We start from the raw sequence: 14,058 nt of genomic DNA on the forward strand, positions 1-14,058 counted from the left end.
TGTCTCAATCTATTAAATTTAAAGGTAGAACTAAAATACATGTGAGCAAGCTTAATAAATCTTTTTATGACTTAGAAACAAGTCCCATGAAAATGGTTTTTGAAGCTGAGTGCAATTCTACATTTTTTTGGTTTTCAAAATGCACAATCTGGTAATACTTCTCTATTTATCAAGAAACAACCAGGTTCTATAATTTACCTATTATGCTGTGTAAATGATATGATTAAGAAATTGATGGATATTATTTTCTCTCTTAAAAGACTTGGGAGAATTATATTTCGCAAACCAAATATATATCAGATTTGCTTTTAAAATTGACCACGGCTAGCTAATGCTAGCTCAATGCCTACACCTATGGTTTTTTTTCTCCAATGTTATCTATAGGGTTTGAACAATTTGATGATCCCAAATTATATAGGACAATAGTTGGATCTCTTTAATAAGTGTGCATTACAAGGCTTGATCTTGTTTTTGCAGTGGCAAAAGTAATCCAATTTATGTAATGCCCTCTTTTATTATTACATTAGTAAGTTGCTAAAAGAGTCTTAAGATACTTTAAGGTAACGTTTGAAAGAGAGATTGAGAGACTAAGATTGAGAGATAGAAATCGAAATAAGTCTCAGTATTGTATTTAGTATAAAGTGGGAGACAGAGATTGAAATAAAAATAAAGGTCTAATTTAATTTGTACAAAGAGTAAAATTAGAATTAATTAATTGAAAGAGGGTATTTTAGGTATAAAATGTTATTAAAGTTTCAGTTTCTATCTCCAAAAATTTTTGTTCTCTGTGTTCCTATCTTTTTAAAAGTATTGAAATATTGAAATTTTAAAAATAGAGACTGAAATTTTAGTATTAATCTTTGAACTAACAAACATTATATTGAGTCTTAGTCTCCATCTTAATACCTCAAAACAAACGCTACCTAAAGGCATGAAACATCGTAATTTGATTTGCACAAAAGCATTGTGCGATAATCTTAATATAGTCTTGCTCATGGCAAATTCTATCTTATACATTTTCAACCTGAAGTGTAGCTGATTAAAGACAAGATCAACAAGTATTAGTTCCATGCAGTTTATATTCTAGAAACAAATCAGGTTGCTAATCTTCTAATTAAACAAACCCTTGACAACCTCAACTTTTGAAAAATTTAAAGACAAACTTGGAGTTTGAGGGAGGGGATATAGAAGAAAATAATTCTTTACATGAAGATAATATCTTGGAAAATCAAGATTAGCATAATTTCTGTTATAGCAATTATATTCTGTCCATTGACTCAATCTTTGTGATAGGCAGAGTATGCTTAACAGAGGTGTAACACCTTATTTTGTTCATTTTACTTGATTTCTTTTAATGCAAGTTATTACTTTGCATGATCTCTTCTTTCTTTCTAGTTTCTTGCTTGCTAAATCATAGTTACAAATCTTAAATGGTCCTTGAAAATTTCAGCCTGTACATTAAATTTTCTTAAGTGCCAAATGTGTATTAACTAATATAACTTATTTTTGTTATGATGCTAAGTGATTAGTGCTTATAGTTGATCTTGGTTAGTGGTGAGAAAAACTAATTAGTCATCATTTATATTCATCTCAAATTTCAAAATACAAAAATAACAAAATTGAAGTGAAGACCACATGTGGTCCAATGAATACCTAATTTAACGCGGGAATATATACATAAACACATTGAAAATATTATTAATTTTTGTTTATTAGTAATTATCAAAGTTACGACTTCTAGTCCGCACTTTCCGTTTCTCTTCATCTGTCAAGAAGAGAGCAAAGAGCATCATCGAAGTCATGTTTATATTATACGAATATAAATAAAGCAATTCATTCAAACTATGCTATCAATCTTTGGAACTGGTTCAGCACATTCACAATGTAGGGCCTGTGATTGCGAAGATGGTGGTTTAGGAGATTTATCACCGTCTTCAAAATCGGCGAGCGCGGCCAGATTGTTAACAGAATCGGCTATTTCCTGGATGCAATCGACGATGTCAATTAGCAATGAAGCTGCAGTGCCAGCCGGTATGAGTGATAAAAGATCTGTGTCTTGTTCCTTTAAACTTGATTGGAGCAATGCCTTCAGCCTCTTGCTTGCAGCTTTTGATTCAGAAATGTGGTTATTAGATGATGGAAGCCTCATCATGTTCTTTATGGATAATCCAAGTTCCTTCAAGGCTTTGCTAGATTCCACACTCATTTCTATGCATGCTTCTTCAATCGTACCAACAATTTCGGATGATCCCTGCAAATTGTGAAATATTATAACTATATATATTAGCTGAAAAATATCAAAACTTATTATTTTTTATTTTATTTAATGCACTCTCTAATAAATAAATATTAAATAAAATAAATTTGAGCCGTTATTATTTCTTTTATTTTTCATGAATATTATAATGGGTTAAATAAATATATTAATGAATAGTAGTGTATGCATTAAGTATTAATTTGTTTCTTAAAAATACCGATTAAAGTTATAAAAAATACTATTTATGTTAAAAAAAATTAAAATTAAAAGTTCAAGCTTTTAAGTTAATTCAGCTATATTGTACTTTATTTGTCAATATATCTCGTGAATTATATATTTTTAAGGGTAATAGTCGAGTTAAAACAGATTTAGTTATATTTTATCCTATTAATTAACAGAATCTATTTTGACTTGACTAACTATCCTTAAATATATATGTGTAAGTTCTATTATTTTCAATAGTACCAACCACTTTAAATATGTCCAAGATTATATTAATTATTTATAATTACTTGGCACCCAAGAGAAGTTCTCTAAAAAACGTTGTATAGGAGAAAAGCCGATGAAAAGCGCGGAATTTCTAACTATATATTTGAGTTAATAAATAAATATTGGTGTAGTGACGAATAACAAAAAGAATTATTGGCCCTAGTAAATGAAAATGTTTTATGGATAGGGAGAGTAAATTATGTATGATGTATATATACTTGGATATGTGGAGAATTGAGGTGTCCATTTATGAGAGCTTCAATTCGATAAGCACATTGACGAGAAAGAGCCCCAATCTTAAGATATTGGTCCCACGGGTGACGAAATTTGAACTTCCCATGACCTGGTTCCCATCTTGCAAAATTCGCCTACAACCATTATAATTTCCAAAATATTAGAAGATTTATTCATTTGATGACTAAACTTCATTTGATGGTATAATATTATTTGATTATATGTATTATTAGTAAGTGTCAACTATCAAGTTTTACTCACCAGAGAATCTTCGCTACTTTTGGAATTGAGAACGCTTTTGTAACCTTCCATAAAAGACTTGTTATCTTTATTAGAATCTCCTTCCTCTGATGCCTTCAAATGCTTATTTATAAATTCTATAAAAAAAAAATAACAAAATTAATTTTGTGATGTCCTAAGCCATAACAAAAAGAGAGATAATTATTTTTTTCTGAAATAAAAAACTTATCTCTTAATAACTAATAATAGAAGGACATTTTTTATACTATTATTTTACTAGACAATTTTTTTTCTTTTATATTTGAAAAACTTTATATAGTAATTCTCTTGTGTGCACAAATATTTCATAAAAAAAATTAATTAATACTTTTGTTAATATCTGAAAACAAATTTATCATTTTTAATATTAAAAAATAGGTCTAATTAACAAAACTGCTGCTAAATACTCTCAAAACCGTCGCTAAATAGTCAGAATTTGCTCAAATAAAAAAAAATATATTACTTCATTCCCTTTTTTTTTCATTAATTTAAGAATTTATTTATATATAAAACAAGTAACTGATATAAGTGCATGAATTATTGATAAAATAGATTGAATGAAACCTTGTAAGGAATGAGCAAGGTTGTCCAAGTTGAGAGCAATGGAATAATGGAGTTCTTCACCAGCCCAAACAGGACACACAAAAATGGAGATCATGACACAAGCTGTGCCTCCAATGACAATGGTTGAAAGCCTCTTATGTGCCATTTCCAATACTTCATCGTCACGGAACCCGGATACAGATATCAATGAGAATGTCAAAATAAATATCAGCAATCCATAATCATATCTTGCCTTCATTTTTGGGAAGAACCTTATGAATGATACTATTGCAGCTGCACTCCCCAAAAGAAATTTAATTAGATTCATGTTATATAATATGATGTATGTTAGTTTACATTTTTTTTATTATTTTCTTTGTTTAGGCTAAATTGTTAATATAACAAGTTTTATCACGTTATGATTGTATGCTTGGATATGCTCTAATATATATTCGAATAGGTGAAAACTCAGGTGAAGCATGAAGTTGATATCTTAGAGTTGTTAAATGAAAATTTAATTAAATCAGTCAAATCATCATCTAACAGTTCTCAGATATCAACTTGACGTGAAGTCGATGACACCTGAGTTTCCACCATTTGAATAACTCATTATGTGAAGAATGTTTCACGCTTATAAATTATCTAAAAACTTTATTTTTTAGAAATGTAAAATTTGTAAAAAAAAAAATAAATTAATAATGACTATTAAAATAGATTTCTTTTAGATTTTACTAAATAAAAGTTTTTTTATTAGATAGACGATAATAATAACAAGAATAAAAAAAGTTTTATTCTACTGGATAGAGTTGATTATATAAATCATACTCAGCAAAATATAGAAACACAAAAACTTTTTTTATTTGGTAATTTGAATTATAATTAGTTGGAAATTATTACCTTGAAGGAAGACAAAGAAACCAATCAAAATGGGTTCTGCAGTCTCTCCGGCAAGGCTAGCCAAGTAATGAGCACCAACACCAAGAGCACCAGCTGTCAAAGTGGCTAGTGTCCTATTCAAACCTTTTCCAAGAGTAGCTCCTATAATTAAAAAAATAAAAATACTTATATAAAGTTACTATATTATTAGGATTTCATGAAAAAAAAGTATTTGATTACACAATAAAGAAGTATGATGGATTAATTAAAAGTTAAAAGATGAATTATATAAACTTACCAACAGTGAACTCAAAAACCACAACAACAGTCATAACAGCCCACATTGCAGAGAGTCCAAAATTCTCATAGAGAGGCTGATAGAAATAGAAAAGAGAGACGAGAGATATTGAAAGACCAACTTTGAGTGAATGAATCACTTTTCTAGGATCATCTTGTGCTATTTCCTTTGTCATCACACAAATGTTCATCACCTTCTCCATCATTGCTTTTGGCATCCCCTTCACCTTTTCCCATGCTTCAGCTTTTTCATGCCTGCTTGTGTTTGCATTTCCTGCCATATTCACTAATTAAGGATCAAAGATATATGATGTGATATGATATGCTATATGCTATATGCTACTCAAATGTGTGACTTAGCCTTAGAGCCCCCTTCAATCTCTATATATAGAGAAAATGGGAGCATGAGACACCACCTGCCCCAAGATTTTGAGAATAATATTTTAACGAAATCACCATTATACCCTTATAAAATCTTGGCTGCTTTTGGAATGAAAAATAAAGACGCATAACCCATCGAGTTATAACTCCAATAATAATATAGTTTCTCCATATTTATCTAGAAGTCAAAAATTTTAGTCTCACTCATAATTTTAGAAAAAAAAATAAAGACGCATAAAAAACTTTTGAGTTTGTGTAAATTTTTTACATATATACTAAATTTTATTTATTTATTTTATATTAATTGTTTTTTTTGGTTGAAAAGTTAATAAAAATCAAATTTAAAAATTTTAAGTCATATAAATTCTGGTATCATATTATTATGAATATTTATTCAAAATTTTAAATAAAAAATATATAAATAATTATATCTTTAATTTCTATAATTTATAAATCTTTTGACCTAATTGTGATTTCTTTTAATATAAGGGTAACCAATACCCTAATGTGAACGAGGATAAATAGCAAATCCATATTTTAGTGTTAAAATAAACATGTGTGTTAGTGCTTAATTTTGTACGGTGAGAGTACAAAGAAATTTCTGATTACGAAAGTGGTTTGGAACTTTTATAATAAGGCGACAAAGTTAAAGCTAGGAATATTGACATCGATCCTTAATTAATTACTTTAATAATAAAAATAATATAATAATATAGCATGGTGCTATGCGACAAAAAGATGAAAATAATGGTGGAGTTTAGACGTGTGTGGATGTTGTTACACATTGCAAGTAGCCCACAAATTTTGTGAGTGCAAAAAATTGAAGGTTGGGGAAACATTACAAAAGGAATAATTATTTAAATGTATCTAGTTAAATTTGATCATTCATATCTTATTACAATAATTTAATTTATTATTGTAGATTTTATGATAATTAAATTTTATATTAATTATTTTCAATAGACTAGAATTATTATATTATTTAGAATATATTAATTAACACGTTAATTAAATTTAATTTAATTTAATACATGCATAATATAGCATTATCCATACATCAAAATATGAAGTAAAAAAAAAAGTTAGATACTGCTGCCACTTGAGTATATATCCAAGTGGTTAAAAAAGGTGAAAATGTCAATGGAGTACAGCTTCATTTTCTTTACTAGTGGTATAATATAAAGATGAAGTAAAGTTTATAAGATAATTTCTAGCTACAACTATAGCTATAAGCTTCTTTTACTATAAAAAGGTATAAGAGAAAAGGTGGTGAAGGAAATAAACTAGTTTAATTTCATCATATAAATATAAATGTATCGAAGTGAAACTCAATTCCAATACATTGTCTTCTTCAATCTTTAAGAAGAAATCAAACCACACACACGCATAAAAAAGGCAGGTCACAATTTAATAATAGAAAGACGAAGAGGTTAACATCTTGTAATTAAACACTAGGCCAACTATATACCAATAATTAACCATCATTTTCAATTATTCAGCTTCATATTTGAAAACATAGTGGTAAGTGAAGTTTTTTTCACGAAAGGGACTAGTCATATATGTATATACTTCATTTCAAATCAAATTTATGACTCAAATTAAAGAGTTCCAACTTATCTGTATGTTCATCATGTATATATATGCAATTGTTAGGTGTATATATGTGTAGGTCCATTATATATAGTTTAAACCCTAAATAATGAAATAAATGTGAACAAACTATGCTCCATATGGACTTGTATACATATATAAATTAATTTTTCATGCACTATCGATGACTCGATGTGTAAGAATTTTATACAAATAATTAATCGTGTGTTGATGTATTCATAAAATAAACTAATTTTTAAACTTATTAAACATATAAATCCAATTAGATGGTGGTATAAAACTCTTTACATTATTGTTACATCAACCTATATATATATATATATATATATATATATATATATATATATAAAGAAATATCATAGTTAACTTGCCATGAAAACTTTCCCTATATACGCGCGTTCTAATAATAGATTCGTTAATCCAAAAATGAAGTCCCATCCTTCATCAATGCAATATTATTAATTATTGGTTAAATTAATTAAGGAAATAGGAGGCATACAAAACGAACTAATTAGACACTATATCAATAGGAAAAATAAACCTTCTGAAAGCAACTAAAGCTATATATAATGTATAATTCAAATAATTCAAGAATGACGACTCAACATTTAAACGAATAGAACATATACTTATTACAGTATATATGCAAAAAAAAAAAAAAATCTCAACACTAGTATTAATAGAAATATAATTATTTATGTGCATTCTTTTATCCGCTTATATATATTTTTAGAATACGTGGTTTCGTAACAGAAAATTAGAGTTTTTATTGAAGGTGTGAATTGTTGGGAAGAAAAGAGAGAAAGAAATATGAAGAGTGCTTAGTCTATTAGAAAAGTTGGAGTGAGGAATCACACCTATATATATACATAGTTCTATTTATATAAAGAGGTAGCTGAGCTAAACTAACTCTAAGCTAATTACTTCAATTCCCATAATTAGTAAGCTAACATAATTACTAATTATTCTAACAAACTAATCAAGTTGCATCATCTAACCGTTTAAGTTAACTAAAACGGTACAAACTATATATATTGGAAGGCTGCATATTAAGTAATTAACACCCTCCCTCAAGTTAGAAGTGTGTATGTTAGTAAGTCTTGATTTGCCATAAAGACTTGAGAATTAGGATGACTAAAATATTTAAAGTTTGATTTTTGTTATAAAAAAAAGATAAAATAAATAAAAAAATCTATGCGAAGATTAATTCATTATTATCTAAAGATCACCACCTTCATTGACTTTGCATGTGGGATATTAAAAAACGTCTCATTATATTATGAGTAAAGCTAGAAACCAAAAGCATATCAGCCAAAACCCAGCCAAATATCTTTGGATGAATTTAAAATTTTTATGAGTTAATATATATGGATGTTTCTTCTACTATGTATTAGAATGTTTCTTTTTCATATTAAATGGATGTTCTTTTATATATTTTTCGAATTTGTGATTGTTAGAAGTGGATTGATTAATGTGAGAAAAAAGAGGAAGGTTTTTATAGATTTTAATTAGGTTTACTTAATCAATTTAAAATTTTTAAAATTTTGAATTTAAAAAATTTAAAATTAATTAATTATTGATATAAATTAATATAGTTTTGTTTAGTTTTTGGCTGATAAACTTTTGGTTCCTTATACTTTTTCTTATATTATATATCGATGTTACTATATATCTAAATATTTTTTATTCAAATTTATTTAGCGTTATTAACACGCGCTTTTTTTCTTCTCTCTCGCGCTTCTTTTTTTTTCTTCTTTTTCTTCCTTGCGCTTCTTCTTTCAAATACACGAATACGTCTTTTTCTTCTTTTAAATCCATGCATACTTCCTTCTCCTCCTTCTCCTCCTCCTCCTCCTCCTTCTTTGCACATGCAAATTCTTTTTCTTCTTCTTCTTCTCTTTCGTTATCGTCATCACCAACAACACCAATATTTTGCTAATGAATTTTTTTTAATCGAATTGAATGGAATGCATTTGCTAAATTGAATTGAATTGAATTAAATATAATGGATGCAAGTGTTCTGAATTGAATTGATAATCTCTAAGTTGTAGACACAGGTGTTTTGAATTAATTTTATACAATGGATAATGTTCCGTTCATTTAGTACTATACAATTGTTTCACCTTAATAACGTGTTCGGTTTATTATACAGAAAGCTATTTTGAATTTGATTTTATACAATGGATAATGTTCCGTTCATTTAGTACTATACAATTGTTTCACCTTAATAATGTGTTCGGTTCATTATACAGAAAGCTATTTTGAATTTGATTTTATATAATGGATAATGTTCCGTTCATTTAGTACTATACAATTGTTTCACCTTAACAACGTGTTCGGTTCATTATGCAGAAAACTGTTTTAAATTTGATTTTATATAATGGATAATGTTCCGTTCATTTAGTACTATACAATTGTTTCATCTTAATAATGTGTTCTGTTCATTATGCAAAAAACTGTTCTGAATTTGATTTTATATAATGGATAATATTCCGTTCATTTAGTACTATACAATTGTTTCACCTTAATAACATGTTTGGTTCATTATGAATTGAATTGAATGGACGCAGATGTTCTGAATTGAATTAAATTGATAATCTCTAAATTGTAGACACATATGTTTTGAATTTGATTTTATATAATGGATAATATTCCGTTCATTTAGTATTATATAATTGTTTCACCTTAATAACGTGTTCAATTCATTATGTAAAAAGTTGTTTTGAATTTGATTTTATATAATGGATAATGTTCCGTTCATTTAATACTATACAATTGTTTCACTTTAATAACGTGTTCGGTTCATTATGCAAAAAAACCGTTCTGAATTTAATTTTATATAATAGATAATGTTCCGTTCATTTAGTATTATAAAATTGTTTAACTTTAATAACATATTCGGTTTATTATGAATTGAATTGAATTGAATGGACGCAAGTATTCTGAATTGAATTGATAATTTCTAAAAAGAGAAGAAAAAAAAAGAGGAGAAAAAAAATCGCATAATTTAAAAAATTATTACAACAACTTAAATAGACTTAGATAAGAATTTTATTAAGATGTAAAGTTTTATTCATTATATATATCCACCGAATCACTAACCTAAAAAATCTTTTAATTTCTGTACTAATGGTTGTGGCTATTAATAATTATTGCAATCAAATAAATGATGCATCTTCTATATCCATCTTCCTTGATCATTTGGATAATATCTTTCCCAATAAAAGCTTCCACCCTCTTTCGAAACATCCAAGACTGAAGCTTTGTTTCCTTTTTCTCAAACTCGCTAATTTTGGCATATTCTATCCTCTATTATTATTATTTAGTTAATAAACCACAAGGGGGGCAGGTAATGTGATTTCACCTAAAACTTTTAAAAGGAAAATGCTATCGGATTCACTAATTTACCCTTGGCGAATATCATGATTAGGAGAACAATTCTTAATATAGCACTTCCTTTAAAAAAAAAAAAATCAATATGTGTCAACCTGTGTAATAATCACAGTTAAACACATTCATTTATCGACTATGGAAATATATACCTTTTACATATATGTATTTTACCTCTAATAGATCTCTTACATAAAAATAATTAAGTTATAATTCAGTCCTTTTATGTTTATTATAGTTACACATCTAATGAGTATTTTAATATAATAAAAAATTCATGAATAATAATGTAAAATTAATTCATGAATTTGTATCCATGAACTTCAATTTTATTCTATTATCTATATTTGTGCAATCTAATGTAGAATCTTAAAGTTATCACCGTTATATTATTAATTAAGGGAATCAATATGTTAACAATGATACAAATTGTGATGTTTATTTTAAGAAACTAAAACTTAATTATATGATTTTTTTAATATTAATGCATATTGTTATATATAGTAGAATAACAAAACTATTGTTATTGATTTTTTACTAGAATATTTATAAATTAATTTCTCTAACAGTTATTACAAAATTTGTTTTTTTTGGTTAACTTTTCTCCTTGCACAGCAGTCAGGATCTTCTGAGTTGATTATATAGTTTTTGGCCCCCTATTTTTTTATTTTTATTTTTATGATATTTTGAATATACAGAGATTGCATCCTCATTCATCTATCAATATCATGAAAAATATACATCTGATGTATTCGATTATGAAAGCTCACATTTATTAATGATGGCAAATAACCGCATTCATCGGTTAGTGAGTTAATTTTGTTTTATTTATCTTTTTAAAAGGTAATCAAAATTGGATTTTCAGATTTTTAATTTGAAATGTATCATTCACTGATTTTTTTTTAATGAAAAATTGTTTCTTTTATAATTCATTTTTTTAATGTTTTTTTTCTTCACTCTTCAAAATGAGAAAAGGATAAGAGAATCCTAAAGGGGACAAATAATAGTCACCAAGAAAAAAGGGATAAATAATGAAGTTTAAATGTTTTATTTATTTTTTCTTGATACTGTAATATAATTTTGTTTCAATAATTTGATATATCTTAAATGTTTAAATAGAAATTTAATTTAGACTTTATTTTTGTATGCATATTTAATTTAAACCTTATTAACATACCTCTCGTCAAGTTCTTTTCTTATAAATTATGCATTGATTTCTTCCGCTTTTTCTTTTGACTGTCCCAATTGCAAGCATATCATAAATATTCCTTTCCAAATTATATTTCATTCTTAACCGTTTATCAAAAAATATTCATTCATAATCTTGATAGCATTTATTGAAGCATGAAAATGGATAAATAGCGAAAGCAACAAACTGAAAGCGATGCCATCAAGTTTCCTTCATTATTTATATACATTTGTAAGGTGGAGAAATTAAACTGCTTGAATAAAATAAAATAAAGTAAAATTTCATTTTGTTATATATATAAAATAAAGTTCAGTAAAATTGCAGTTCCTTATAATATAACTAGATATATTCTTCCAAGATAAAAAGTGTTTATAATTCAGAATCAAACATCTTATATCACTAGGGGTCTTTTTGTCTAACTAAAAGTTATGGGCAAGTAAAATTTTGAGGAGGACATGACACCAAAGGTTTTTTATGGCCTTAATAATCACTCTCATATTTCATTATATTCTTCCATTTTTATGGTCTAACTTTTTTTCATGCCACTAATTAAAACCTATATTGCTAGCTAGAAATTCACTAGGATAGCTAGGTAGGTCAGTCCACTAGATAGGTTTCATTTGTTCTAATATGTAATTTGTTAGTGTTAGATAAACAAATTATTTTTTAACTAAATTCTCAATTAAATCTCATTTTTCCATTTTTTTCTTTTTTTCTTTATTCATATTTACCGAATTGTTTAATTTTGTTATAATTTTTATTTTATTTTTTAAAATAATGCTTAAAAGAGAAGGAAGAGTTAAAAACAAGAACAAGAAGAAAGAAGAAAAAGAAACAATAGCATCTCACAAAGCTAATTATAAAAATATTTATTCATCCAATATTTCTCAAGTCACCAGAATGATAAATTTTGCATCCATCCTTATACTCCTTTATTTTGAATTCTTGTAATTACTCTGTAGAAGAGACAGCTCATACTTGATGTGTGCAAATTGTAATGCAAGAATGATAATTCTCAATGCGGCTTCTTTATAATATAAATTGTAATGCGCGCGCACACACGTACGTGTGTATATATATATATATATATATATATATATATATATATATATATATATATACTTCTCTTGCTAGGTCTTAATGCATTGATCGAGAAGAAGCAAGGATTTTTTCTAGAATAAGTTTAAAAAGATTCTCAATTTATTCTCATTTGCTAGATCTTAATTAATCGTGATTTAATATTCTTAATTATTATTATATTATTATTGTTATATTTTTTGTGTTAAAAAATAATATAATAATATTTTATTTAAATTAAAATAATTATTTACTTGATCAAATAAAAAAATAATAATCAAGTAACCATTTACCAAAAATTAGAACAATGATTATAGTCTGATATTATAGATTTAATACTAGTATTGAATTAGTCATAATTAATTTACTAATTGAGATTAACATCTAGTAATATTTCTTGTGGTATGGCCATTAGTGTAAAATAGGGTAAATAATTAAAATGGTATATGAAAGTTCATGCAACTGACAAAAATAATACTTAAAAATACAAATAAAAAATAAATTCTTGAATAATTTGAAAACGTGATAAAGATAAGTAAAAAAAAATTATGTTTTTCATAAGTTATAAAAATTTTTGTATTTAACAAATTATTTGTATATTTGATCCAAATTTTTGTGATAATATTTAAATAACTATTTATAAGACGTACACAAAAAATTAGAATAAAATTCGATTCTGTGTCTTTTTTATTTTCAAAAATATTTGTACATGTACAATAAAAAATTATTTAAAAAATCCACTCAATATAAAAAAAATTAAGAGTAAAAATATCTTTTTTTTAATAATACTTAAAAAATTATATCAAAATTTAATATCTAAAGTGTTTTTTAATATATATTTAATATTTAGTTATTTTATTATGTTTTTAAATTTTTCAACAATTTATTTATTATTCGTAAATTTAAAAATTATTTTTATTAACTGACATGAATTTTTGGGTACTATTTTAATAGTTTATATATATTTTTACTAAGAATCTAGTAAAAAAAAATTATAATTTTTTTCATCATTTCCGTTCTTACTAGACCTTTAGAGTATGGTATATACCGTTATCAAACTTTAATTCCTGACCATTATTAAATTATTATAATGAGCAAATGAATGACCCAAAAAAATTATTTCTTTATTTATTAAATTTTTTAGGTTATTTAATTCAGTTATTATAATAATGGACCTCAATATTATCCATAGTTGATGAATTTTTTATTAATTAATAATTATTAATTTTATAAATATTTAAAATCATATGTAATATCTATATATTCAATTAACATTTTAAAATATTAAGTGTTCGAAATTAAAGTATAGCAAATATTTTATTAATTACTATAATATAGTTGCATGTTAAGAAAAATTTTAATGTTATGTTCATCGTAAGTATCTTAATGACAAATATATATTACAAGACACACATATATTAGCAGCGATAAATTA

The 14,058-nt window shown here is 25.9% G+C and overlaps 1 protein-coding gene across 1 annotated transcript; it reads right to left on the reverse strand.

Annotated features, from left to right (window-relative positions):
• Positions 1-1,672: 1,672 nt before the first annotated feature.
• On the reverse strand, positions 1,673-5,602 carry LOC112789531 (aluminum-activated malate transporter 2). Its single transcript, XM_025831461.3, has 6 exons — positions 4,977-5,602; positions 4,700-4,840; positions 3,824-4,096; positions 3,242-3,357; positions 2,965-3,114; positions 1,673-2,251 (listed from the first exon to the last, which is right to left on the reverse strand). Exons 1-6 carry the CDS (start codon positions 5,254-5,256, stop codon positions 1,838-1,840), a joined length of 1,374 nt encoding a protein of 457 aa, XP_025687246.1. The 5' UTR covers positions 5,257-5,602; the 3' UTR covers positions 1,673-1,837.
• Positions 5,603-14,058: the final 8,456 nt, after the last annotated feature.

The sequence above is a fragment of the Arachis hypogaea genome, chromosome 3 (assembly GCF_003086295.3).
Source record: "Arachis hypogaea cultivar Tifrunner chromosome 3, arahy.Tifrunner.gnm2.J5K5, whole genome shotgun sequence".
Taxonomy (NCBI): Eukaryota; Viridiplantae; Streptophyta; class Magnoliopsida; order Fabales; family Fabaceae; genus Arachis; species Arachis hypogaea.